At 39.8% G+C, this 26,536-nt stretch overlaps 1 protein-coding gene across 5 annotated transcripts in view; it reads left to right on the forward strand.

Annotated features, from left to right (window-relative positions):
* Positions 1–26,536, forward strand: part of LOC119543028 (myosin VIIA and Rab interacting protein) — a 356,134-nt gene that overhangs the window by 166,661 nt on the left and 162,937 nt on the right. For all 5 annotated transcript variants that reach the window (XM_037847638.1, XM_037847620.1, XM_037847614.1 and 2 more), the window contains one exon: positions 13,005–13,226. In XM_037847638.1, coding sequence (XP_037703566.1) covers positions 13,005–13,226 — 222 coding nt within the window. The remainder of the gene's footprint in view (positions 1–13,004; positions 13,227–26,536) is intronic.

Consider the following 26,536-nt stretch of genomic DNA (forward strand, 5'->3'; position numbering starts at 1 on the left):
CCACTGCATAGTGCATTTTTAAAGGGTAAATTTTATGCCCTGTGGAGGATTTTATCTGAATTTTTTTGAGTCAGAAAAAAAAAAAAAAAAGGAGAAATTCCAAGGGGGTAGAAATGAAGAGGGAGTCCAAAACCTGAGTAATCAGCCAAATCAAGTGAGGAAACAAGGGACTGTAAACTATGCTGGCTACTGGCTGCAATTTTAATTTCTGCATGGAGGTAGGAGATATGGCCCTGAGCCCTTATAAGACAAACAGCTGGAAATAAGATGCCTGCATGAAGTTCTGCTTTGACGTTTATATCTTAGTGAAAGCAGGACTAGAAAATTTACAGTCACTGAGTTAGGGGAGATACAAAGAATTCTGGACTGGGGAAGAGAAGTCTCCCATGAGAAATCAAAACCACAAGCTTCCACCCAACAAGGGACCGAAGATCAAAATCTTATTACTCATGTGGTACATGCTTCCTCAAGCTGAGAAACAAATATAAAATAGTCCTGTACTGATGAACTCTCTGTGGAGTTTTGTGAAAGCAAATGCATAGCTGCTGCAATGCTTTCACAGAAAAAGTGCATTTACAGAAAACAAATCTTGGCTGGAGATGACCTCAGTCAAAATTACCCACAAGGAAAGGCTCTACATTGAACAAGAGTTAACAGACACAACTAATAGGAAGATGAGCACCACCTTTAGAACTTCAGATCATATGAGGAAGAAGAGTATAAAAGAAATAGATTTGAAATAATTTAAAAAGTAAAAGAATGAAAAGGAACCACCAGGAAGTTACAGCATAAATAGATGATAGATAGATAGATAGATAGATAGATAGATAGATAGATAGATAGATAGATAGATAGGACAGGCAGATTTAGGTAGAAACAAATCAAAAGAACTTCTGGCAATGAGAAATAAAGTGAGTAAAATTTCAAAAGGATTGAACAGTACAGAAAACACAGATGAAGAAAGAATTATAAAACTGGAAGCTAGAACTAAAGAACTTACCTAGAATATATCCTAGAGATACAAAGAGATGAAAAAAGAGTAGGTGGCATGGAAGAACAGAGAATGTTTGGTGTACATTTGGAATTCCAGAAGAAGAGAATAAAGAAAGTAAAGAAGGAGACAGTAATCCAAATAATAATGACTGGAGAGTTTTTTTAGAATTCATGAAAATTCTGAAAAATTCCCAAGAGCCCCATCTTAGTTTTCCAGGGCTGCTGTGACAAATAACATGCACTGGTTGGCTTAAAAATGGGAATTTATTGTCTCACAGTTTTGGAGGCTGGAAGTCCAAAATCAAGGTCTTGACAGACCGTGCTTTTTCCCCGAGTGTGTAGCATTCTCATGCTGGCTTACCACAGTCTTTGGGGTTCCTTGACTCGCATCTCTGCCTCTGTCACATGGCAATTTGCTCCTTCTCTGGTTTCTCCTGACTTCTCCTGCTTACCTCTGAATTTCCTCTCTTTATGAAACCTCCAGTCATATGTAAGAAGGTACCTGATCCACTTGGCCTCATCTAAAAAGGCTCTTCAAAGATTTTATTCACAAATGAGTCCACACCTTAACCAGTAATAGCACCTTTAAAGGCCCTATTTACAAATGGGTTCACACCCATAGGACTGTGGATTAAAAACATGAACATGACTTTTGTGGGGTACATATTTAACCCCCAATACTCTGCCCTCTGGACCCCAAACAGACATGTTCTCCCCACATGCAAAATGCATGCACCCCATCTCAAAAGCCATAAGCCTTTTCAGTATCCTCTAAGTCCAAAGTTTCATCAAAAGCAAATGGAATAAGAGACAGTATTCAAAGTAATAATAGCTGGAGAGTTTTTTTTTTCTTTTAGAATGATTGAAAATCCTGAAAACTCACCAGGAGTCCCAAGCAGAAAAAATGCAAATGAATCCACCATTAGAACTTCATAGTGAAACTGCAGAACACTAAAAGCAAAGAAAATGTCTTAAAAGTAATCAGAAGAAAAGTTAGATTCCCTACAAAGGAACAGTTAGACTGACAGCAGACTTCACATTACGACGTTTGATACCAGGAAGTGAAAAATAGAAATAGTATCTTCAAGGTGCTTTTAGAAAAGAATTCCCAACTTAGAATTCTTTACCTCTCCAAATTATCATTCAAATATAAGTGTGAAATAGACATTTTCAGCAAATGTTGAAAGTGAAGGGGTATAAAAAGATATACCCAGGCAGATAGTAACATAATTTTTTTTTAATCATCATTTTATTGAGATATATTCACATACCACGCAGTCATACTAAACAAATCGTACTTTCGATTGTTTACAGTACCATTACATAGTTGTACATTCATCACCTAAATCAATCCCTGACACCTTCATTAGCCCACACACAAAAATAACAAGAATAATAATTAGAGTGAAAAAGAGCAATTGAAGTAAAAAAGAACACTGGGTACCTTTGTCTGTTTGTTTCCTTCCCCTATTTTTCTACTCATCCATCCATACACTAGACAAAGTGGAGTGTGGTCCTTATGGCTTTCCCAATCCCATTGTCACCCCTCATAAGCTACATTTTTATCCAACTGTCTTCGAGATTCATGGGTTCTGGGTTGTAGTTTGATAGTTTCAGGTATCCACCACCAGCTACCCCAATTCTTTAGAACCTAAAAAGGGTTGTCTAAAGTGTGCGTAAGAGTGCCCACCAGAGTGACCTCTCGGCTCGTTTTGGAATCTCTCTGCCACTGAAGCTTATTTCATTTCCTTTCACATCCCCCTCTTGGTCAAGAAGATGTTCTCCGTCCCACGATGCCGGGTCTACATTCCTCCCCGGGAGTCATATTCTACGTTGCCAGGGAGATTCACTCCCCTGGGTGTCTGATCCCACGTAGGGGGGAGGGCAGTGATTTCACCTTTCAAGTTGGCTTAGCCAGAGAGAGAGGGCCACATCTGAGCAACAAAGAGGCATTCGGGAGGAGGCTCTTAGGCACAACCATAGGGAGGCCTAGCCTCTCCTTTGCAGCAACCATCTTCCCAAGGGTAAAACTTATGGTAGAGGGCTCAACCCATCAAACCACCAGTCCCCTATGTCTGTGGTCATGTTAGCAACCATGGAGGTGGGTTAGGCGAATACCCCTGCACTCTCCACAGGCTCCTCAAGGGGGCACTACATCTTTTTTTTTTCCTTGTTTTTCTTTTTTTTTTTTTTTTTTAACTTTCCCTTCTTTTTTAAATCAACTGTATGAAAAAAAAAGTTAAAAAGAAAACAAACATACAATAAAAGAACATTTCAAAGAGACCATAACAAGGGAGTAAGAAAAAGACAACTAACCTAAGATAACTGCTTAACTTCCAACATGTTCCTACTTTACCCCAAGAAAGTTACATAATATAGCAACATTTCTGTGAACTTGTTCCTACTATATCCATCAGAATTTAACAGACCATAGTCATTTCTAAGCATCCCCAGAACGTTAAATAGCTTATCTGTTCTTCTTGGATTATTGTTCCCCTTCCTTAATTGCTCTCTACTGCTAGTTCCCCTACATTCTACATTGTAAACCATTTGTTTTACATTTTTCAAAGTTCACATTAGTGGTAGCATATAATATTTCTCTTTTTGTGCCTGGCTTATTTCGCTCAGCATTATGTCTTCAAGGTTCATCCATGTTGTCATATGTTTCACGAGATCGTTCCTTCTTACTGCTGCGTAGTATTCCATCGTGTGTATATACCACATTTTATTTATCCACTCATCTGTTGAAGGACATTTGGGTTGTTTCCATCTCTTGGCAATTGTGAATAATGCTGCTATGAACATTGGCGTGCAGATATCTGTTCGTGTCACTGCTTTCCAATCTTCCGGGTATATACCGAGAAGTGCGATCGCTGGATCGAATGGTAGCTCTATACCTAGTTTTCTAAGGAACTGCCAGACTGACTTCCAGAGTGGCTGAACCATTATACAGTCCCACCAACAATGAATAAGAGTTCCAATTTCTCCACATCCCCTCCAGCATTTGTAGTTTCATGTTTGTTTAATGGCAGCCATTCTAACCGGTGTTAGATGGTATCTCATTGTGGTTTTAATTTGGATCTCTCTAATAGCTAGTGAAGCTGAACATTTTTTCATGTGTTTCTTGGCCATTTGTATTTCCTCTTCAGAGAACTGTCTTTTCATATCTTTTGCCCATTTTATAATTGGGGTGTCTGTACTATTGTCATTGAGTTGTAGGATTTCTTTGTATATGCAAGATATCAGTCTTTTGTCAGATACATGGTTTCCAAAAATTTTTTCCCATTGAGTTGGCTGCCTCTTTACCTTTTTGAGAAATTCCTTTGAGGTGCAGAAACTTCTAAGCTTGAGGAGTTCCCATTTATCTGTTTTCTCTTTTGTTGCTTGTGCTTTGGGTGTAAAGTCTAGGAAGTGGCCGCCTAATACAAGGTCTTGAAGATGTTTTCCTACATTATCTTCTAGGAGTTTTATGGTACTTTCTTTTATATTGAGATCTTTGGTCCATTTTGAGTTAATTTTTGTGTAGGGGGTGAGGTAGGGGTCGTCTTTCATTCTTTTGGATATGGATATCCAACTCTCCCAGCCCCATTTGTTGAAAAGACCATTATGGCTCAGTTCAGTGACTTTGGGGGCCTTATCAAAGATCAGTCGGCCATAGATCTGAGGGTCTATCTCTGAATTCTCAATTCGATTCCATTGATCTATATGTCTATCTTTGTGCCAGTACCATGCTGTTTTGGAAACTGTGGCTTTATAATAAGCTTCAAAGTCAGGGAGTGTAAGTCCTCCCACTTCGTTTTTCTTTTTTAGAGTGTCTTTAGCAATTCGAGGCATCTTCCCTTTCCAAATAAATTTGATAACTAGCTTTTCCAAGTCTGCAAAGTAGGTTGTTGGAATTTTGATTGGGATTGCATTGAATCTGTAGATGAGTTTGGGTAGAATTGACATCTTAATGGAATTAGCCTTCTATCCATGAACATGGAAATTTTTCCATCTTTTAAGGTCCCCTTCTATTTCTTTTAGTAGAGTTATGTAGTTTTCTTTGTATAGTCTTTACATCTTTGGTTAAGTTTATTCCTAGGTACTTGATTTTTTTAGTTGCTATTGAAAATGGTATCTTTTTCTTGAGTGTCTCTTCAGTTTGTTCATTTCTAGCATATAGAAACATTACTGACTTATGTGCATTAATTGTATCCCGCTACTTTGCTAAATTTGTTTATTAGCTCTAGTAGCTGTATCGTCGATTTCTCAGGGTTTTCTAGATATAAGATCATATCATCTGCAAACAATGACAGTTTTACTTCTTCTTTTCCAATTTGGATGCCTTTTATTTCTTTGTCTTGCCGGATTGCCCTGGCTAGCACTTCCAGCACAATGTTGAATAACAGTGGTGACAGCAGGGCATCCTTGTCTTTTCCTGATCTTAGAGGGAAGGCTTTCAGTCTCTCACCATTGAGTACTATGCTGGCTGTGGGTTTTTCATATATGCTCTTTATCATGTTGAGGAAGTTTCCTTCAATTCCTACCTTTTGAAGTGTTTTTATCAAAAAGGGATGTTGGATTTTGTCAAATGTTTTTTCATCATCTATTGAGATGATCAATTGATTTTTCCCTTTTGAGTTTTTAATGTGTTGTAATACATTGATTGTTTTTCTTATGTTGAACCATCCTTGCATGCCTGGAATGAACCCCACTTGGTCATGGTGTATGATTTTTTTAATGTGTCTTTGGATTCGATTTGCAAGTATTTTGTTGAGGATTTTTGCATCTATATTCATTAGGGAGATTGGCCGGTAGTTTTCCTTTTTTGTAGCATCTTTGCCTGGTTTTGGTATTAGATTGATGTTAGCTTCATAAAATGAGTTAGGTAGTGTTCCCTTTTCTTCAATGTTTTGAAAGAGTTTGAGTAAGATTGCTGTCAGTTCTTTCTGGAAAGTTTGGTAGAATTCCCCTGTGAAGCCATCTGGCCCTGGGCATTTATTTGTGGGAAGCTTTTTGATGACTGATTGGATCTCTTTGCTTGTGATGGGTTGGTTGAGGTCTTCTATTTCTTCTCTGGTCAGTCTAGGTTGTTCATATGTTTCCAGGCAATTGTCCATTTCTTCTACATTGTCCAGTTTGTTGCCATACAGTTGTTCATAATATCCTCTTATAATTTTTTTAATTTCTTCAGGATCTGCAGTTATGTCACCTTTTTCATTCATTATTTGGTTTATATGGGTCTTCTCTTTTTTGATTTTGTCAGTCTAGCTAGGGGCTTGTCAATCTTGTTGATCTTCTCAAAGAACCAACTTTTGGTGATATTTATCCTCTCTATTGTTTTTTTGTTCTCTATGTCATTTATTTCTGCTTTAATCCTTGTTATTTCTTTTCTTGTACTTGCTTTAGGATTGGTTTGCTGTTCATTTTCTAGCTTCTTCAGTTGATCCATTAGTTCTTTGATTTTGGCTCTTTCTTCCTTTTTAATATATGCGTTTAGTGCTATAAATTTCCCCCTTAGCACTGCTTTTGCTGCATCCAATAGATTTTGGTATGTTGTGTTCTCATTTCATTCGTCTCTATATTTAGCAATTTCTCTTGCTATTTCTTCTTTAACCCACTGATTGTTTAGGAGTGTGTTGTTTAACCTCCAGGTATTTGTGAATTTTCTAAGTCTCTGATGGTTATTGACTTCTAATTGTATTCCATTGTGGTCAGAGAATGTGCTTTGAATAATTTCAATCTTTTTAAATTTATTGAGGCTTGTTTTATGTCCCAGCATAAGATCTATTCTGGAGAAAGTTCCGTGAGCACTAGAAAAGTATGGGTATCCTGGTGATTTGGGATGTAATGTCCTGTATATGTCTGTTAAATCTAATTCATTTATCAGATTGTTTAGGTTTTCAATTTCCTTATTGGTCTTCTGTCTGGTTGATCTATCTATAGGAGAGAGTGATGTGTTGAAGTCTCCCACAATTATTGTGGAAACATCAATTGCTTCCTTTAGTTTTGCCAGTGTTTCTCTCATGTATTTTGTGGCACTTGATTGGGTGCATAGACATTTACAATTGTTATTTCTTCTTGCTGAATTGCCCCTTTATTAGTATGTAGTGGCCTTCTTTGTCTCTCAAACATCCCTGCATTTGAAGTCTATTTTATCTGAGATTAATATTGCTACACCTGCTTTCTTTTGGCTGTAGCTTGCATGAAATATTTTTTCCATCCTTTCACTTTCAGTTTCTTTGTGTCCCTGTGTCTAAGATGAGTCTCTTGTATGCAACATATTGATGGTTCATTTTTTTGGATCCATTCTGCGAATCTATATCTTTTAATTGGGGAGTTTAATCCATTTACATTCAACGTTATAACCGTGAAGGCATTTCTTGAATCGGCCATCTTATCCTTTGGTTTATGTTTGCCATATTTTCCCTCTCTCTATTATCCTTTATTGTACCCATACCGAATCTCTTTAGTACTGAACCTTTCTCCAAGTCTCTCTCTGTCCTGTCTTTGTTTCTCTGTCTGTAGGGCTCCCTTGAGTATCTCCAGTAGGGCAGGTCTCTTGTTAGCAAATTCTCTCAGCATTTGTTTGTCTGTGAAAAATTTAAGCTCTCCCTCAAATTTGAAGGAGAGCTTTGCTGGATAAAGTATTCTTGGCTGGAATTTTTCTCACTCAGAATTTTAAATATATCGTGCCACTGCCTTCTTGCCTCCATGGTGGTGCTGAGTGTTACTTAGTCTTATGCTGTTTCCTTTGTATGGGTGAATCTGCTTTTGCTGCTTGCAGAACTGCTGCCTCCCTTCTGTGTTTGACAGTGTGATCAGTATATGTCTCGGAGGGGTTTTAGGATTTATTCTATTGGAGTTCGCTGAGCATTTATGATTTGTGTATTATGGTTTAGAAGATTTGGAAGTTTTCCCCAACAATTTCTTTGAATATTCTAGTCCTCTTACCCTTTTTCCCCTTGTGGGACACAATGAGTCTATATTTGGACGGTTATATCATATATAATATCCCTGAGGCTCATTTCGATTTTTTCATTTTTTGCCCATTCTTTCTTTTATGCTTTCATTTCCTTCTGTCATCTTCCAGGTCACTGAGTTGTGTTCAACTTCTCTAGTCTTGTACTATGAGTGTCCAGAATTTCTTTAATTTGGTCTCAACAGTTTCTTTAATTTCCATAAGATCATCCATTTTTATTAGTTGCAATGTCTTCTTTATGCTCTTCTAGAGTCTTCTTGATTTCCTTTATATCCCGTACTATGGTCTCATTGTTCATCTTTAGTTCTTTGAGTAGCTGCTCTAGGTGCTGTGTCTCTTCTGGTTTTGATTTGGGTGCTTGGGCTTGGGTTATCCATATCGTCTGGTTTTTTCATATGCTTTATAATTTTCTGTTGTTTTTGGCCACGTGGCATTTGCTGAACTTGATAGGGTTCTTTTAGGGTTTGTAGACCTATTGAAGTCCTTATCTCTAATTTATCAGATCTACAGCTTCGTGGAGTACACTTTCTCTAACTAACCAGCAGGTGGCGTCCACGAGCCACCTGTTCTCCACAAGCCAGTTCTCCCCTGCTTAGCCTTTTTGGTGAGTGGGGGAGTGAGTCTTGTGGGGCCCAATTGGTGTACCAAGCTTGCGTGTGTAGTTGGTGTTGCCTGCCCTGTATATGGGGCATGTTTCTGGGCAGTCAGGGAGGGGGGGTGGCCCTAACAATCAAATCTCCCTGGTGATCCTAGAGTTTTAAAGCTGCTGCAATAGTCTAATCCTTCAGTTCAGTCCTGCCACAGTTTGTCTGTGCTACTGACCCACAAGTCCTTGGTATTGGCGTATGGCTCCTGAGACTTGAAGTGGGCCCTCTTCCAGGCTGTGCACCCCGGGTCCTCTGTTGAGGGATGACTGTGCTATGTCACAGGTGAGTGCCGTCCCCCCAGGGCCGTTCTGGGCTGCTGGGGGGGGGAGGGAGGCTCCCAGTCTGCTCAAATGATGGCTGAGTGGGGCTTTGGTAATTCACACTGCTCCACCTTCCCAACTCTGGGACAATCAGCTGAGGTTGCAGGGAAGGCTAATGTCCACGCCCAGTTTTCTGGTGTGTGCCTGTTATTTGAAGCACTTCCGTCACACTGGGTTGTCTGGGGCAGCTCTGGGCTATGGGGCTGGCGATGGGCAGGAGTGTTTCCTGTCCACCAGGATGGTGGCTGTGAGCGTACACCCCCCTTTTCTTGGGAAGTTGTGGTGTTTAGTGAATTTTCTCAGCCACTGGAATATTGCCTTTTGTCTCAGAGCTCTCTTAGTTCTGCTCTTGACTTGACATGCCCAAATTGAAAGTCTCTGAAGCTTTCTGTATTGGGCTTCTTAGAGTAATTGTTTTAGAAAAAGAAAAAAGGATTAAAAAAAAAAAAAAAAAAAAAGTGCCCTCCTCAGAGATCTAATGGGTTATTGAAATGCTAAGAGACAAAGCAACCAGGGCCATTAAGGAAAGGTCCACAGGGCAGAGAGATCAGCTTTTCTTCGGGATTTGCATATGCACCTCAGGACCTGAGCTCGGGCCTGAGCTCTGCCCTTCCCCTTTCTATGTTCACTAGAACTCCAAAAATCCTCCGCTTTTATTTTGGAGTTTTTCGTGTTGTTTTTTTTTCTATGCCTGTCTTCTCTCTGCTGGGCTGGCAGCTCTCAGATTCTCTGGTGTCTGGTCTCAGTCTGTCTATGGTTGGAGTTTGGATCAGCAGAATGAGTTTCCGATAAGGGCTGCCACTGCAGTTCTCCCTTCTCCTTCCCGGAGCTGACAGCCCCTCCTCCCACGGGACTGAGCCTGGCAGGGAGGGGCGCGGGTCCCGTGGTCGCAAAAACTTACAGATTTCGCTGATCTCAGCAGTTCGACATTTTCATGAGTGTTGTATGAAGTATGCCCAAAGACAGATTGCTCTGTGGTGTCCAGTCCACGCAGTTCCTGGCTTTCTACCTACTTTCCTGGAGGAGTAACTAAAACATACAGCTCACCAGTCTGCCATCTTGCCCCGCCTCCTAGTAACATAATTTTTAAAAATTAATATAGACTATAAATATCAGACAACTAGACTTTAAGGGAAAAAGCAGGGATAAAGACAGATATGTAATCACAAAAGAAATTATTCACCAGGTATATATAACATCTTAAAAAATAATAAGTAAAAATTAACATGAAGAGAAATAGACAAATCCATAATTGTACTGGGAGATTTTACTGTACTACAATTGGTAGACAGTAATGTTCTTTTCAAGCATCATGAGACATTTACAAACATTGATCATGAACTTGACTGTAATGCAAGTCTCAAGAAATACCAAAGAATTAATGTCTTCTAGACCCTATTATCTGAGCAAAATAAAAAAAATTAAAATCAATAACAAAAATCATATATTTGAAAAGTTTAAAATCTTGAGAATTATAAAATATATAAGCCTGAATTGCAATAAAAATGATTTAATTTGAAGCCTCTGGAGTGTAGTAGCTAAAGTGCTAAATTGAGAGTTTTGTAGCCTTAAATACATGTTAGAAAAGAGAAAAGATTGAAAGTAAGTATATTTTACCTTTAAAAAGTTGGAAAATGAATATAGCAAAGTAAAAATAAGCAGAAGAAAGAAGTAAAGTAAGAATAGACTTTATTGCAATAGAAAACAAAGAAATATTATAGGGAATGATCAACACACCCAAAAGCTAGTTGTTCATTAAATTTAATGAAATAAACTTCAAGGGGGAGTGAAGCTGAGGCTCAAATAAACACCATTCAGAAAGAAAAGGTGCACTTAATTATAGATATACAGAGATCTTAAAAATCAGAAGAGAAAACTGTGAGCTACTTTATACCAACATGCTTGAATGGCTATTCAAAAATAATTTTCTAGCCTTCAAAATCAAAACAGTATAATTAGTTTGGTTCTATTTTTTTTAATATAGAGTAGGGAAGGGAGTGGGAGGGTATAAGACAGAGAGGGAGAGACACTTGGGGCAGAGAGAGGATGGATGCATAACTCCCTGTGGTAGGAATCTAACCTGCTTCCTTTTTTTGCCTACCAGTGTCCTAATTTAAGTACTCCTATGCCTAGTGTGTTAAGCAAGGGTGACTCCTCTGTAGCTGCTGTTTACCATTAGGTCATGGATTTTGAGGATTTTCCACGGGAAGGGTCTTGGAGGCCCCAGAAAGTGAGAAGAAGCAGGAGGGCAGGAGGGAGCCTGGGCAGGCCGAGATGGGGCAGCAACATGGTCAGTTTCCGGGCCTTGGGGAGAATCCCAAAGTTAGACGTAGCTGAGAGGCTTTGACTGCAGCAAAGACCAGTGCTCCACGTGGAGATGTTTTCTGTTTTGTCTGGAGCTGGGATGCGTTCCATCAGCTTCCATTACCCTGAAACCTTCATAATAAAGATCCGTCACACAGAACACCTTGAGACTGGGCTGCTTCGGTGAACAACGGAGGGGTTTGTCCATTCTTGGGGAGGGGAGGGAACAACCACCTGTAATTGCATAATGACCATACCTCAACCAACCAAATAGTAAAATGTTGAGATGAATTATTGAAAGTAATCTTTATCAATGAATAAGTGTTTTTATTATGCCCTAAAAAACTTGTCTGCCATGTAAAAACTCAGAATAGGGGGATGAACTTTCAAAGGAAACAGAGAAGGAATGAGGAAACCGAGTGTAATAGGGAAGGGAAGGGAAGACAACATTTCAAGAATGATTGAGTGGTCAAGTATGATGAAGACTTGAAAGTTCCTTTTGGCTTTAAGCAACATGGAGGTCACTGGAGAACTTGAGCAGAGCTTTTGTTTCCTTTAAGGGAAAGGAACAAACGCCAGATGGGAGTTGACTCAGAATGGGCATAGATAGATTGCCAGGAAGTTTCTGCAAGAATTTTAATCATAAGAGGGAAGAGGCACCTCATTCAAAGAAGAAAAAAAGAGGGAGGAGGGTTATAGTGTGGTAACTAGATGAGGAGAAAGTATTGAGAGAAGATAATTATTTTTTTAATGGAGCTATTTGAGTTTTTATAAAAACTGATAGGTAGTAGAAACTTCCTAAGCAAGATATAAAACCCAGAAGCCACAAAGGAAAGACTGACAGACTTAGCTACAAAGTATGCACTTCTTAATGATGAAAGAGGACATAAGCAAAGTTAAAAGACAAAGCAGACTGGGAGAAAATAGTTGCCACATACATCATAGATGTACCTGGTATGATGTGCACAATCACAAGCTAGGTACTGAAAAACAAATTATTTTTCTTTTACTTTTTGTTGGCCCCCATTTTTGTAGCAGGGCAAGCATGGTTACATCTAGGTAGTTTTTTCCAAGGTAACTGAGTCCCCTTGGGGGGTTATCCTATCTCTCACTCTCAGAGTTTCTTCTTTCCTTGCCACTGTGTGCTGAGAGGAGTGTATAGAATCTCATGTTTTGTATTAATATGACTGGCTGTTGGCCCGATACGACTATGAGCTCCTTGGGAGAGGAAGGACTGTCTTTTATCCAACTCTGAACCACCAGAGCCGAGAATTTGCCCATCACCCAGAGAATCCTTACTGACTCAAATTGACTTAGAAGCTTTTAAGATCCTGGGGTGCTTCAGTTTCCAGGGATGTTAAATAGGGCCAGGACTGCATTTATCATATTCCCCGCAGGGCTCTTGTGAGGATTAATGTTTTAACATAAATGATCTCTGCTCCTTTAAAAAGGCATTAACTAAGTTAAGCATTTTATTTTTCAAGGATGTGCTTAGTTTTATGATAATTTATATCTCAATCTAGTCTCTGAAATAGAAATAATAAGATTGGCGTGCTTTTTTCATAGAAAATCTGACTTTTAGGAGTGCATAAAATTAATCCACCGTTAGCATTCCTCTCTGGATATTATGTCAAGCAGTTGATATTCCCAAGTTTTGGGGTTTTACAGGAAGATTCTGCATGGCAGCTTGGCCTGCGTGAGGGCCAGGGTAGCAGAGAGCCCCTGACCTGACCTGCTGTTTCTCTTCTCCTCATACCTTCCCCCTCCCTGGTTTCCCAGCGAGATAAAGCAGAAGTTGGATGAGGAAGGCAGCAAGTGCAGCATTCTTTCAAAGCACCAGAAGTTCGTGGAACACTGCTGCATGCGCTGCTGCTCGCCCTTCACTTTCCTCGTCAACACCAAGCGCCAGTGTGGGGAGTGTAAGTTCAACGTCTGTAAGAACTGCTGTTCCTATCAGAAGCCCGAGAAGGTCTGGATCTGCTGCATCTGCCAGCAAGTAAGGTGAGTGGCCAGGCCCAGTCTTGGGTCTCAGCTGGAGGCACCCATCCCTTCCTTCAACCAGGTAGGACTAGTAGCAATTGATTTATCAACACAGACTGTTGACTGCAATAAAGAGATTACAGAGGTGATATCTACTGACCTTCACAGAGAGGCTGAGAGGGGACTGCAAGGGAGCAGCACCTGGGTCCAAGCAGAAAGAAGAGGTGTGGGCAGTCTTGGAATTGAAAAGAAAGCTCCCCACATGCACCATCCATCCTTTTGACATTTCTCATCTAGTCTCATCCTTTCATTCATTCGTTCCACAAATATTTGTGGAATTCTAAGGAAATCTGCTGGGTACGGGAAACATGGTGAGTTAGGCAGATTGCTTGTGGCTCAGAGGCTCAGGAAGCTGATGGGAAATGTGTTGATCCAGGTATATGGTGATAACATGCCAGTATTCATTTCTTAGGGCTGCCGTGACAAATTAGATGGCTTGTTCTGTTTCTGGCATAATCCATTCTTTGCCCCCCTCTTCACATGGCCTCCCCCTCTGTGTGTCTGTGTATCTGTGTCCCTGTTAAGTACACTTGCTGTGGGATTTAGCTCTTTGCTTCATTATAAAAATTGATGTCTGATTTTTGTCATTTTGTACTATTACCTTTTACACAAACCCATGATATCCAAGTTGATCTCATCATGAGATCTGGTATTTGTTCCTTGGAATTCTTAAATCTTTGCTTCTACTAGCATTTGTAGAGCACATTGTCCCACGAAGAACTCATTTTCTGTGCGGGAAATCTCAGTAAAAATAGTTGATAGCAGTTCTGTAAAATTTGAGCTGACCACTTTTGTGAAGACACATTCAGATCTGTATTTCACTTCGTGCACTGCCCACGATGTACTTTTACTTGCCTTATGTAACTTAATCACACTTGTGTTGTATTGATTTGATTTCCAGCTATTTATCCAGTGGCTATCCAATACATATGGGTTTTTTTTTGTTTGTTTTGTTTTGTTTTTTGAGATACTATGGGGGCTATGAATAATTATAATAATAACAAACCTTTTTCAGAAAAAATTAAGGAGCTAGGAGCAGAGGGTAAACATTCATGCAACAATATTAACAAAGTGTCAAAGGTAAATAACCGTATCAAGCATGTGGGACTGTCTATGGCATAGTTCTAAACAAGTGACCCACATTAGAGATATGGGTTTCACCATGAAAGGACCCAGACAGGGGTGTCAAGTCACCAAAAAAACAGTGGTAATCTATAACTTTAACTTTCTTATTTTTACCTCAGTGATAAAGAGTCTACATGTCCTAGTGTTATGTTTGATTATTTGGTTCAGTAAAAGCATTTTAAGAATTTTAAATGAAAATTTACATTTAATGATCATAACTGTAATTGTGGTCATATGGTTAGTTCTTCATCAGTCCTTTTGCTCCAAGTGTTTTGCATTAAAATGTATTTATGTTGTCAGTGTTAGTTTTTAAATTTTTAACTTTTAACCTTAATAAACATCAGATGAATTTATTATGGAATGAAAATAGATTTCTTATTTTTGAAGTTACGTAGCAAATGAGATAGAACCAAATCATTTGCTTTGCCATTATTCTATTATATATAAATCTATCTTCTTGACAATTTATTGTGTAGATTCATTCAGACCTTGTTTAAAAAAAAAAGAGGCATATGGAAGTTGCATTTTAAGGTCTTCTGCAGGAAGCAAAACTTTGCAGAGTGACCCAGCCCATCCATTTCAGCCATTATCATTTGCAGTCAAATTGGTTCAGTAATCACGTTTCTACTTTCTTTAGGAATAAATTGACTTCCTAGCTCTTCGCTTCATTATAAAAATTGCTGTCTGATTTTTGTCATTTTGTGCTATTACCTTTTACACAAACCAAATTGGGAGATTGTTTTCATGGAATGAGAGGAAAAATTATCCTTGACACTGAAATAAAAACACATCTCATTATGCCTGAGGCGTTTGCTTTGGTTTTTCTGAGAAAACTTAACACTTCATTTATTTTCACTTGGAATTTAATATCCTTTACTTGTATCTGATCACTTATTACTTGGTGTTCATAAAATAACATGCTGCCCTTTTTTGGCATCTGTTCTGGTTTGCTAATGCTGCCATTTTGCAAAACACTAGAAATTGGACTGGCTTTTATTAAGAGGGTTTATTTGGTTACAAAGTTACAGTCTTAAGGCCATAAAGTGTCCAACATAAGGCATCGACAATAGGGTACCTCCACTGAATGATGGCTGATGGCATCCGGTAAACCTCTGTTAGCTGGGAAGGCATGTGGCTGGCATCTGCTTGCTCCCAGGTTGCATTCCAAAATTGCGTTCTCCAAAATGTCAGTGTCAGCTTTCAATGGCCATCTTCAAAATGGGTCCCTCAACTGTAGCTCCTCTTCAAAATGTCACTCTCAGTTGCGCTTGGGGGGTTTTGTCCTCTCTTAGCTGCATGCAGCTAGCAGTGAGCACCTTCTGTCTGAGCTTTTATAGAGCTCCAGTGAACTAATCAAGGCCCACGCTGAGTGGGCGGGGCCACATCTCCATGGAAATTATCTAATCAGGGTCATCACCTACAGTTGGGTGGGTCACATCTCCATGGAAACAACCTAATCCAAAGGCTCATCAATAGTAATACATCTGCCCCCACAAGATTGCATGAAAGAACGTGGTGTTTTCTGGGGGACATAATATATCTGGCACAGCATCAATCCCACAGCATTTATTAGAGATACGTCAACATAATATTCCTAAATAAGGTGTAATTTTAAACAATTATCACATGGGCTAAGGACATTCACAGGTTAACAAATATATGGGGAAATATCTAACACTAGAAAATAAGCATTCTGGTTTGCTAAAGCTGCTGAAATGCAATATACCAGAAATAGATTGGCTTTTACCATGGGGGTTTGTTAGTTCCCAAATTTACACTTCTATGGCCATGAAAATGTCCCAATTAAGCATCAACAGGACAATACGTTCTCTGAAGAAAGGCTGATTCCGTCTAGGGTTCCTGTGTCACATGGAAAAGCACATGGCCAAAGTCTGTTGAACCTTTTTTCCTGGGTTTAGCTTCTGGTTTCTGTGGCTTTCTGCAAAATGTCTCTGGGCTTCTGTCTCAGCTTCTCTCTTAGCTTCTCCTGGGGACAAACTCTGGATTATATATCTTAGTTTCTCTCTCAAAATGTCTCTCTTAGCTTCTCTGAACTCTCTTCAAAATATCTCTGCCTTTTATCCTCTCATAGAGAACACCAGTAAAGATGATTAAGACCCACCTTGAATGGTTGGGGTCACATCTCCATGGAAACAATCTAATCAAAAGGTCCTACCCACAGTTTGTCTTCCCCCACAAGAGTGGATTAAAAGCACATAGTCTTTTATGGGGTTCATTACAGTTTCAAACCAGCGTAGCAAGGGAATAGAAATTTATGCTTTGAGTAGCACTTTTCCCTCACTAAATTAGTGATGCTATTTTGCTTAAATCATCTTACTCAGTATTGGTCAGGGTAGATTGAAAAGGCACAGTCATCAATTTCTGGTGAAGTCTAAATGGGCATAACCTTTTTGCAGCATGAATCGAGAGCCTTTTGCATATCTGAGCGTTTTACCCAGGAATTTCACTCTTGAAAATCTGTAACTAAAGAAATAATTTAATATAAGGAAAAATGTACAAAAATGAGTTGTACTGAATTATTTGTAGTATTAAAGAAATTAGAAGTAATCTAAATGCCCAAGAATACAAGAGTAGATAAGTAAATTAAGGTACATGCAACTTGTCAGAATATTATGAGGCTTTTAAAAGAATGTGTATATTTTATTAGCATGGGTAAATTCTTATACTAAAATGTTTAGGTTAAAAAATAAAATACAAAATGTATATATAATATCAGTATGTAAGGAAAACACATGGAAAAAAGAATGAAAAGAAATACACAACCAAGCTGTTATCAGTAATAATTTGGGGGGAGGTAGGTTTGTGGATGATTCTTTCCTTACCTCTATTTTCCATTTAGTTTCCAAATTTTCCATGTTTTGCATGTATGCTTTCATAACAGGTATAAATAAAAGAAATATAAAGAAATGTATAACTTGCTCCTTCTCCTCCCATGCTAAAACCATCTCTCCTATCATCCCAGTGTAGCTCGTAACCAACAACCCCACCAGGTTAAGCCACAGGGCGCCGAAACCACTCAGCTTCCCCAGGAAAGTGGAGCCATGAGAGGGCATTTGTATTTTGAAATGCCAGTTTCAATCTTGCTTGGAGATACCACCCTGTCTATAGCAGAGCTCCCTAGAGACTGTGACCATTGGATTCAATCTAATAATGGCTCTCTGGGTGACTTGGATCATGAGGCAGATGGGAATTCTTTACAATTCAAATTGCCCCCAGTGAAAGCTTAGCACCTATTTTTGGTTCACTAATTATTTAGTATTGGTAGATTAAATTGCAAATAAATATATTGAGAGTGCCTGCTATAGGTATGGAACTGAACTTGCTTTTTCAGATGAATTATTTCACCTAATCCTCATAAAATCCTGCTGGGGGCAAGATATTAGCCCCCATTTTAGAGCCGGGGGAATCTGAAGCTCAAAATGACTGTGGGGCTTGACCAATGTCAGCTCGTCAGTTCCAAGTTCAGGAGTCTGTTACTCGAGCCTCTGGAGCAGATAACCTGTGTCCTGCCCCCTGGACCCTATTTTTAAGTCCGTGGAGTGGTAGATAGCTGTGTGTCCATGGATATACTTAGGAGCAGTGGACCTTGGGAAGGGAGGCTCAGCATGGCACGTGCCACAATGTCCCAGGTTGGCTCTTCCCTCCCTCTGGACTCTGGGCTCCTGATTATTCATCTGACCTGAGACCTTTTAACTCTAACATTTATCTTGTCTGGACCACAGGTAATGTGTTGGCCCTGTAGCCATTGTCCTTAGAAGTCTGTGTTTTGAAGGAAATTACAGCATTAGCCTATGAAAGTCCTGCCTAAATTTCCTTTTTCTTTCATATGTTAATTCTTAAAAAAGAATTCTCTAAGGCTAGGATTTCAACATATGGCAAACCATATGCTGGACTCCAGTGCAACAATCCTATTCCTAAAAAACTAAATAGGTAATTGAAATTATATTTTACACACATTTTCTGGATATATACTTAAATTTTCACCTTCTTAGAGAGACCAGTTACAAAAATTTCTATCAGCCTAGATTCATAACTGTGTAGATAGGGTATCTGAATGAATGTTCCTTTTGAAATTGATTCTTTTCAGATCTTAGCAACCAAATGAATGCAAGTGGGAGCTAAGACAGACTTCTCAGAGGAAGCGATTCTCCTTCACTGAAGGGAGAAGTGTTTGGAGGAGCCAGATCTCAGTTAAGCCAAGGAAGTGGTGGCCATGCTCAAGGACGGTTGAAGATATCAGGGAGTTTTTCCAGAGGGAAATGGGTGGGGTTGGAGTGAGAGGCACAGTGGGAGGCTGGGGCTGGGCAGCTCATGTGCAGAGCAGGAATGAGGAATGAGTGGGAGGAGCAGAGGGTAGGGAAAATGCTGTTTTCCCTATTTTTCAGATAAGTAGATTTAGCCTTGTCCAGGACATGCCTAAGATGTCGTCATTAGTTAGATGGGTTCTAGGTCCTGTTTTTGCTGATATCTCCAAATTAATTTGAATAAATAGCTGATAGCTGGTTAATAAAGGAAAGGAAAAAATATCGCATGTATAGCCTGTTTTCCTGGGTTGAATTTACATGTTAGTAGTGATCTTCAATGCTCTAACCTTAAGAATTAAATAGTGTCTTGGTTTAAAGCTCTGTAGTGAGGCAGATAATAAAGATAGTTATGGGAAATAGTACATTTATTGTCTGCTAAACCCAATTGTATATTTGCCACTTCTCCCTCCGGCACACAAGGCCATCCCTGAATGTACATAAAATACCCCCCAAAAAGCCATGAATGTCAAATTGTAATGTGTCTTAAAATTGGCAGGCCTAGCCAATAATTACATGATAACCTGCAAGAAAAAAGTTTATTTCATAAGTTCCAAATTATCTAAAATCTCTGGTGCATAGTAAACAGAAAGGACTTCAGCTACCTTACTAATTAAATGTAGAGAAGAGATACAAAGAAAAGAGATTGGAAGGAAGTGGAGGGATAGGGATGGGAGTGATATTTGGCTGGAGGCCAATAGTGTGGAGGCCTGTAGTGGTAATACACAAACTAACAGTGAGAGCGTCTCCAAATGGGTGCCAGCTGCCTTGGTTCTCAGAGCTCGCCCAGGCATAAAGGTGACTGTGCTTCAGGTAACTGTGCAAGCCAGTGCTGACTTGCCTGATCACCACTGGCTTCAGTATTATTGTCATAGATTTGCTTTGGCCCTGATAAATCTTTTGAGACATGTCCCACGTAGACCAAGGAACAGTCAGCTTGCTTTCCTCTGGATCGGTAGTTTTCAACCTGAGCTACGTGGACTTCCCATGGCCTTCATGAAGCATGTGGATAACTGTAATGGAATCCGTTTCCAAATCCTCAGCTTCCATACATGTCCTTTCCAAGACTGATCTGCCCTAGGTCACCCTTCTCCTCCTTTACAAACGGAAAACTCAGCCCTCACTCATCAGTTATCTAACCATGACTCAGTGTCACAGGATAGAACCTCCAAAGTGCACCAAATGGTTAATTCAAAAATGGTGTTGGTGTCTAGGAAGTGAAGAGCTCTAACAACTGGGTAGTTATACCCTTTGTACCCCACGTGATTTCTGATTCTTTGCTTTCAACAAAAAGGTGGAACTAAATGACTATTAAACGTAATATTGGATTATAGATTACTGTGTGATTTTTGGCATATAACTCAAATGAACTTCAAAGTTGAAGGACATTACTATAAGAAAAACCTACTTCCATTCCCATCTCAGGGCTTACAATAAAGATAGTGCTGAACACCATCTTTTTTTTTTTTTTTCTTTTTCTTTTTGGCTTTTTTAAAGGGGGTTATTTTGGTTACACAGTTACAGTCTTAAGGCCATGAAGTGTCCATCAACAAAGGGTACCTTCACTGGAGGATGGCTGATGGTGAACACCATCTTTTAAGCAATAATAATATTCATTTATTCTGAAGGAACTAATTAAAAAAAAGCCATCTCATCGACAGATGCATTTCCTCTAAAAGTATACATTTGTGTTTTGTCATTATTCATCAGAAATTTAGTGTGATTATGTTTTGACCAATTGTGTCTTAATAATAATCAGAATTGATAACTCGATCCAAAATAAATATTTTGACACTTAAGCCTCATGGCTCAAAAAAGTTCTATTTATTACTCATATTTCTATGACAAAGAATGATAACAGTGATAAATTAAAGACAAGCATAAAAATATATGACATTAAAATAAAATTCCATAAGGGGAGTATATTAGGACAGAAGTACCTGTTTGAAGAGGAAAAAAAGAAAATGCTAATTTTTCCAGCTGTTATAGAAGGGGGCAGCAAACTCTGGCCCACAGGCTGAATCCATCCTGCTACCTGTTTTTTATAAAAAAAGCTTTACTGGAACACAGCCACATCCATTTGCCTATACACTGTCTCTGGCTGCTTTCATGCTACAACAGTAGAGTTGAGTAATTGCAGTGGGGACCATAATGCCTGCAGACCCAAAGGTATATCCTGTCTGACCCTTTATAGAAAAAGTTTCCTGGCCTCTGGCTTATACCGGTCATGGCCCATCTCCTGGATGTCAGCACATTTCAATTCTGAACATGCTGCTGTACCTTCACTAGGATGAAGTGGGGAATGAATTCGATGGCAACCAATGGAGTCTGCATATTTTGAAATAAGTGGAGATTTTAACAGCTAACGAAGGCCACACATGGGCTGCCACCTCAAGCTTGTTAACCAACTACAGAGCTGGGTTCCCAGGAGCCCTGCAGAGACTGCCATGCTTTTTGGCCTTGGGACAATGAGGGAGCTTAAGAAACCATGGATCCTTATATCCATTTTCTTATAACAGTTGCCAGTCTAGCAGATGGCATCATCAACTTTGCTCATTGACATGGTAGGAAAAACTGTCAAATTTTTAAGTGCTTCAAACTCGGGTATTTAAAATTTTGTACTCAACCTTGAGGCCGTTACGATATCCCCCAGCATCACCTTTTTCGCATATAGTAAAGTCCATACCCACCATTCAGTGCATGGTATATTTTGGTCACATTATGATAAGATAACTCCAGAAAATATAAAAATCTTGTACATTGGATATGCCACCAGTATGCTTTTTGGTTCTAGAGAAAATAAATTAAAAAATGGGAAATTTTGTCTTTTGGTCAAAGGCTGAAATCAAGGGACCATCAAATTGAAAGCAAACTATTGTCACAGAGGGTGTTCCTCATTTAGCCCCTCACTGATGATTTCTTTACATTACGAAAGAAAGAAATAGAAAATGCTCTTTTCTTTAAAATTGAGCCAACAGTAGAACATCCTGTCATCATTTGAGGAGGGAAAAAAAATCAGCCAAAGTGTAAAAAGGCCCTGTGCCTCAGATGTTCCATGACTCTCTCCCTGGTTTGCCTCCCGTTGCCTAGCCATACAATACCAAGGGCACAAAGAGGCCTTAAAGAAGATAATCCCCATTAAAATCATGCTTTGTTCCTCCATGCTGCGTCCCTGTTTCCAAACGTCTTTGTTGAGGGGTTACACCCAGGCCTCACAGGCCTTGTTAAATGCGTTTTGTTAAGAGAAACAGCTCCTCTGCTTGGGTCAGTCCTAGGCAGGATCTAGGCAGCAAGTATCAGCTGGAAGTTCCCCAGAATAGATACTGTGATGGTTGGGTTCATGTGTCAACTTGGCTAGGTGGCCTAGCTGTCTGGTCAAGCGGGCACTGGCCTGACGATTCCTGTGAGGCTATTTGAGGCTGGTTGGTTTGTCGGATCATCAGTCAATTGACTGCAGCTGACTGATGACTCATCAAGGGGTGTGCTTCCACAGTGAGAGAATGCAATTGGCTGGATTTGGTCTGGGTGATCAGTTGGAGGCTTATAAGCCGGACGGTTAGAGAACCTTCACTTCTTCTTCAGCTGCTCAGTGAAGCTTTTCCTGGGGAGCTCGTCGAAGTTGCCAGTTCGTTTCCTGAGGAGTTCGTCAAAGTTGTCGGTTCGTTTCCTGAGGAGTTCTTCAAAGTTGCCGGTTCGTTTCCTGAGGAGTTCGTCCAAGTTGTCGGTTGGTTTCCCGAGGAGTTCGTTGGATGTCTTCCTTGGAGTTGACAGCTTGTTGACGGCTCTGCAGAATTTGGACTCGTGCGCTCCCGCAGTTGCGTGAGTCACTTTTACAATTTGATAATAAGAGACATCTCTCATTGATTCTGTTTCCAAGGAGAACCCTAACTAATACAGATACCAATTTTAACATTACCTGGAGGTTTTGTTTAACTTGAATCTTAATACAGAAAAAAGGAAGAGTTCATTGAGAATGGCTGAAGCCATACTATAATCTAAACATATACGACCTATTAGCATTCCCATAAACATGAGCATAATATAACAAATATAAAATAATGTACAGTGGAAGTGGCGAAAGCTTAGCCTAGGAGTTACAAGAAGCCTTCTTGTCCCAGTCTCCATCCTTGTCACCATTCATCGTCTTGGTTCTCCATCTTGCCCAGTTTCTCCCCAACCCTTGCCTACATGCACAAGAATGATCATTTCTTTATTCCAGGATTTCATGTTAATTGCAAAGACCTCAGTCTTTTCTGTAGTTTCTCAGATTTTACGGTATAAGGAGAGCATCTTTGACCAATGATTCAAGAGCTCCAGGCACCCTTGCTTCTCTTACTGGCATCTGCTCGAGTCCCTGACTCCCTGAGCTTGCCTGCATTCCCTGTCGGTTGACCCTGCCTAGTTCCTGAAAGTGCCTTCTGGTGCTCTGCACTGCATGCTCTCCATAAGCACCCTGTATTTTTTGCTTTTCAGTAGCACTAGAGCTTAGCTTGGACTTTTTGTTTAGGGATGTGAACAGTTTCTAGGGTGAGTGAAATTGAAAATGCATTATCTTATTTGATTCTTGCAGAAATAGACAGAAAGTGTTATTTCCCATTTTATGAACAAGGAGATTGAGGCTGAGACGGTTGAGGAACTTTCCCAAGTGCACGCATTTGCTGGATTTTCGAAGAATGCTTAGTGGCCACTGTGAGCCCCTAGAAACTAGAAACTCTCTAAATTCCAGGATCCAGCACTGGCACATAGTAGTCCATCAGCTGATGGTGAATGAAATCACGAAAGAATGAAAACTCCATCCCTGAATCCCCAGAATCCCTCAACCAGTACTCATTCCCAAGCTGTGCAATGAGAAATTGTCAGAGGTTAGTTTTCTTTGGAAGCATCACACCACTGGGAATGAGGCAGTGAAGGATTAACTGTAGTTATTGGAGCAGTTACTAGAGAAGCTTTGAAGCACACCTGGGAATCAGATCATCAAGGAGAGGCAGGACAGCATTTGGGAATTTCCATTTGAAAACATTCATTCCAAATACATTTGTTAAATGTCCATTATTTTTGCCAAGTATAAAACTATGTTTTATACTGATGATATAAAAATAAATAATACATAGTTTTTGACCTCAAGGAATTCACAATTGAATATTTGGAATGGGAGGGCACAAAAACTCTTTTAAGTGTGTAGTTAAAGTGTAACTGAGAGCAAAACACTTAAAGAAGGTCTTGGAGGATAAGGAGATCATCAAAAAGACTGCATGGTGGGCCAGGGTGGGGGGAACATTCCAGACCACAGTGAATCCATTCTTTTTGCATAAGAGCCAATCAAGGAAAAGCAAAATACCTACACAGTTCTTTCAAATTATTTTCAATAAAGGAACATAATCTCTACAACTGTACTTGAGCATTCTTTTATTATTGCTAAGTGAAAATTTCCTTTCATTTATTCATTTTTTTATGGAGGAACAGTGATAGGGCTGTGGTTGACATTTCAAAGACTACTACAAGCGTGAACAGCACTGTCTGTCTCACTTCGGCACTAGATGCGTTTTGAGTAAGGTAAGACCTGGTGATGCCAGGGAGAGAGGTTTGAGGGATTTAGGGATAGAGAGGCACTTTGGCACTAGAGTTGTGCTACAGCCCAGGAAAGCAAATGGAAAGCTGCCAGTTGGGTGGGAGAATATCTGAAAGAGTGACGGAGAGCAATGGCAATGTGGAGTGGGGGCTGGAGGTAGCAGAATCAGGATGTTACACACTGCAAACAAATGCCTTCCTGCTCCTTTCACTATCCTATTGACTGTGGAATGGCTAGAAGGACATTTTATTGGTCCTTACTTCTCCAGAGAGGGTAGTGAGGGTGAGGGCAGAACCCTCTGATCTGTCTACACCACCTGCCCAAGTTGTAGGTAATGTGGTCCTCAGCCCCTGTCCTTTTGCAGACCAGGAGTGGGCAGTGGGTCAAGTCCCAGCCTCGGTGCTGGAGGGAGTGGCTGCTTGGGAAGGGCTTTTGCAGGGAAGGGTCTGAGTCATAAGTGCAATCATGATTTATCAGCATTGGTTTCTCGGGTTTTAAATTAGGTCTTGGAACTATCCCGAAGTCAGTAAGACTGTGGTTTGCTCATTGGTGTTCTAGATAGGGTGGGACAGAAGCTTGAAAGCCTTTGGGGAGTTGAAGAAACCAAAAGTGATTCAGTGTAACTCGAGTTCAGGGTGCAGGAGGAGGTGTCGTGGGAGGGCGGTGACAAGAGGCAGGAAGCCAGGCCGTGGTTCTTTGGAGATCACCAGAAGTGCTTCTGGAACTACACCCAGGCATTTTTCCTGTTCCTGAGATATAATTCTTCATGAAAGTAAGTGAGGGCAGTGATCTCCCCTACCGTTACCACACATGTCCCTCCTAACAGTGTCTATTCTTCAATTACCAATTTCACTACAGTTTTCCTGGTAGAAAAGATAGGACAACTCTCAGGCTTGCTTTTCAGTTCTAGTACCTGTTGCCACCAGACTTCCAGCTGTAGGTCTGTGCCTCCCGTCTTCTTTTTTTTTAAATGTCTTTGTGAATCATCTGGTCTCATTTTATTCTGACATCTTTTCATGTGAACTCTAAGCAGGTCACGTATTGCCTGCCTTATTTTTTTTTTAATTCAGTTTTATTGAGATATTCACATACCGTACAATCATCTATAGTATACAGCCAACTGTTCACAGTACCATCAATCATATAGTAGTGCATTCATCACCACAATCAATGTTTGATCATTTTCTTTACTCCAAAAAGAAAACAAAAATAAGAATAAAAATAAAAATAAAAAAGAACACCCAAATCATCCCCTCCCCCTTCCCACCCTATTTTTCATTTAATTTTTGTCCCCATTTTTCTACTCATCTGTCTGTACACTGGATAAAGAGAGTGTGAGCCACAAGGTTTCCAGAATCACACTGTCAGACCATATCAGCTACATAGTTAAGCAATCATCTTCAAAAGAATAAAAGGTTACTGGGTTGCATTTCCTCTGTTTCAGATATTTCCTTCTAGCTATTCCAATACACTAAAAACTAAAAAGAGATATCTATATAATGCATAAGAATAACCTCCAGACTGACATCTCAACTCCATTTAAGATCTCTCAGCCACTAAAACTTCTATGCCTCCCTTCTTGGCATCCCTAAGCACAGCAAGAACAATTTTCTTTGTTGTCTGTCCTGAGTCTTTCGTGGACCTCTACTCCTCTGTGCTCATTTTTTCTCCCCTGGTACATGTAGCCATTATCCCAGATGCCATAGGAGCAGGCTTTATTTAGAGAGTGCTTCATTTAATAAGCACTCATATCACACTTACTATGTGTTACACACTGCTCTAGGAGCATTATAAATATTAACTCATTTAATATTCATATTAGTACTATGAGTTAGGTACTACTATGTTCTCATTTTACATATAGGGAAGCTGAAGCACAGAGTGGTTAAATGGCTTAGGTTAAATATGTTTGATTAAATTAAAGAGCTTTGGTCCAATAGATGAGATTGGATTGACTAAAAAAAGGACATCATGAAATTAAGCAGTTTGGGTGCCTTACTGAAATTAGGCAGTCTGTGCAGTGTGTTGGAAATAGCACAGACTCTGGAATTACATTCCTGGGTTCAAATCCACCACTCATTGTGCAAAGGGTAGGGCTAATAATACCCACCCCAGGAGTTGTTGTGGGAATTAAATTGAGGGAACCTACTCCAGTGCCTGACATTTAGATGTTTGGTGAATGTCAGTCACTATAATTATTATTGCTGTTGTTGATCTCATGATGCTAGTGTTGATATTCCAGGGACCTGAAGAGC

The sequence above is a fragment of the Choloepus didactylus genome, chromosome 1 (assembly GCF_015220235.1).
Source record: "Choloepus didactylus isolate mChoDid1 chromosome 1, mChoDid1.pri, whole genome shotgun sequence".
NCBI lineage: Eukaryota > Metazoa > Chordata > Mammalia > Pilosa > Megalonychidae > Choloepus > Choloepus didactylus.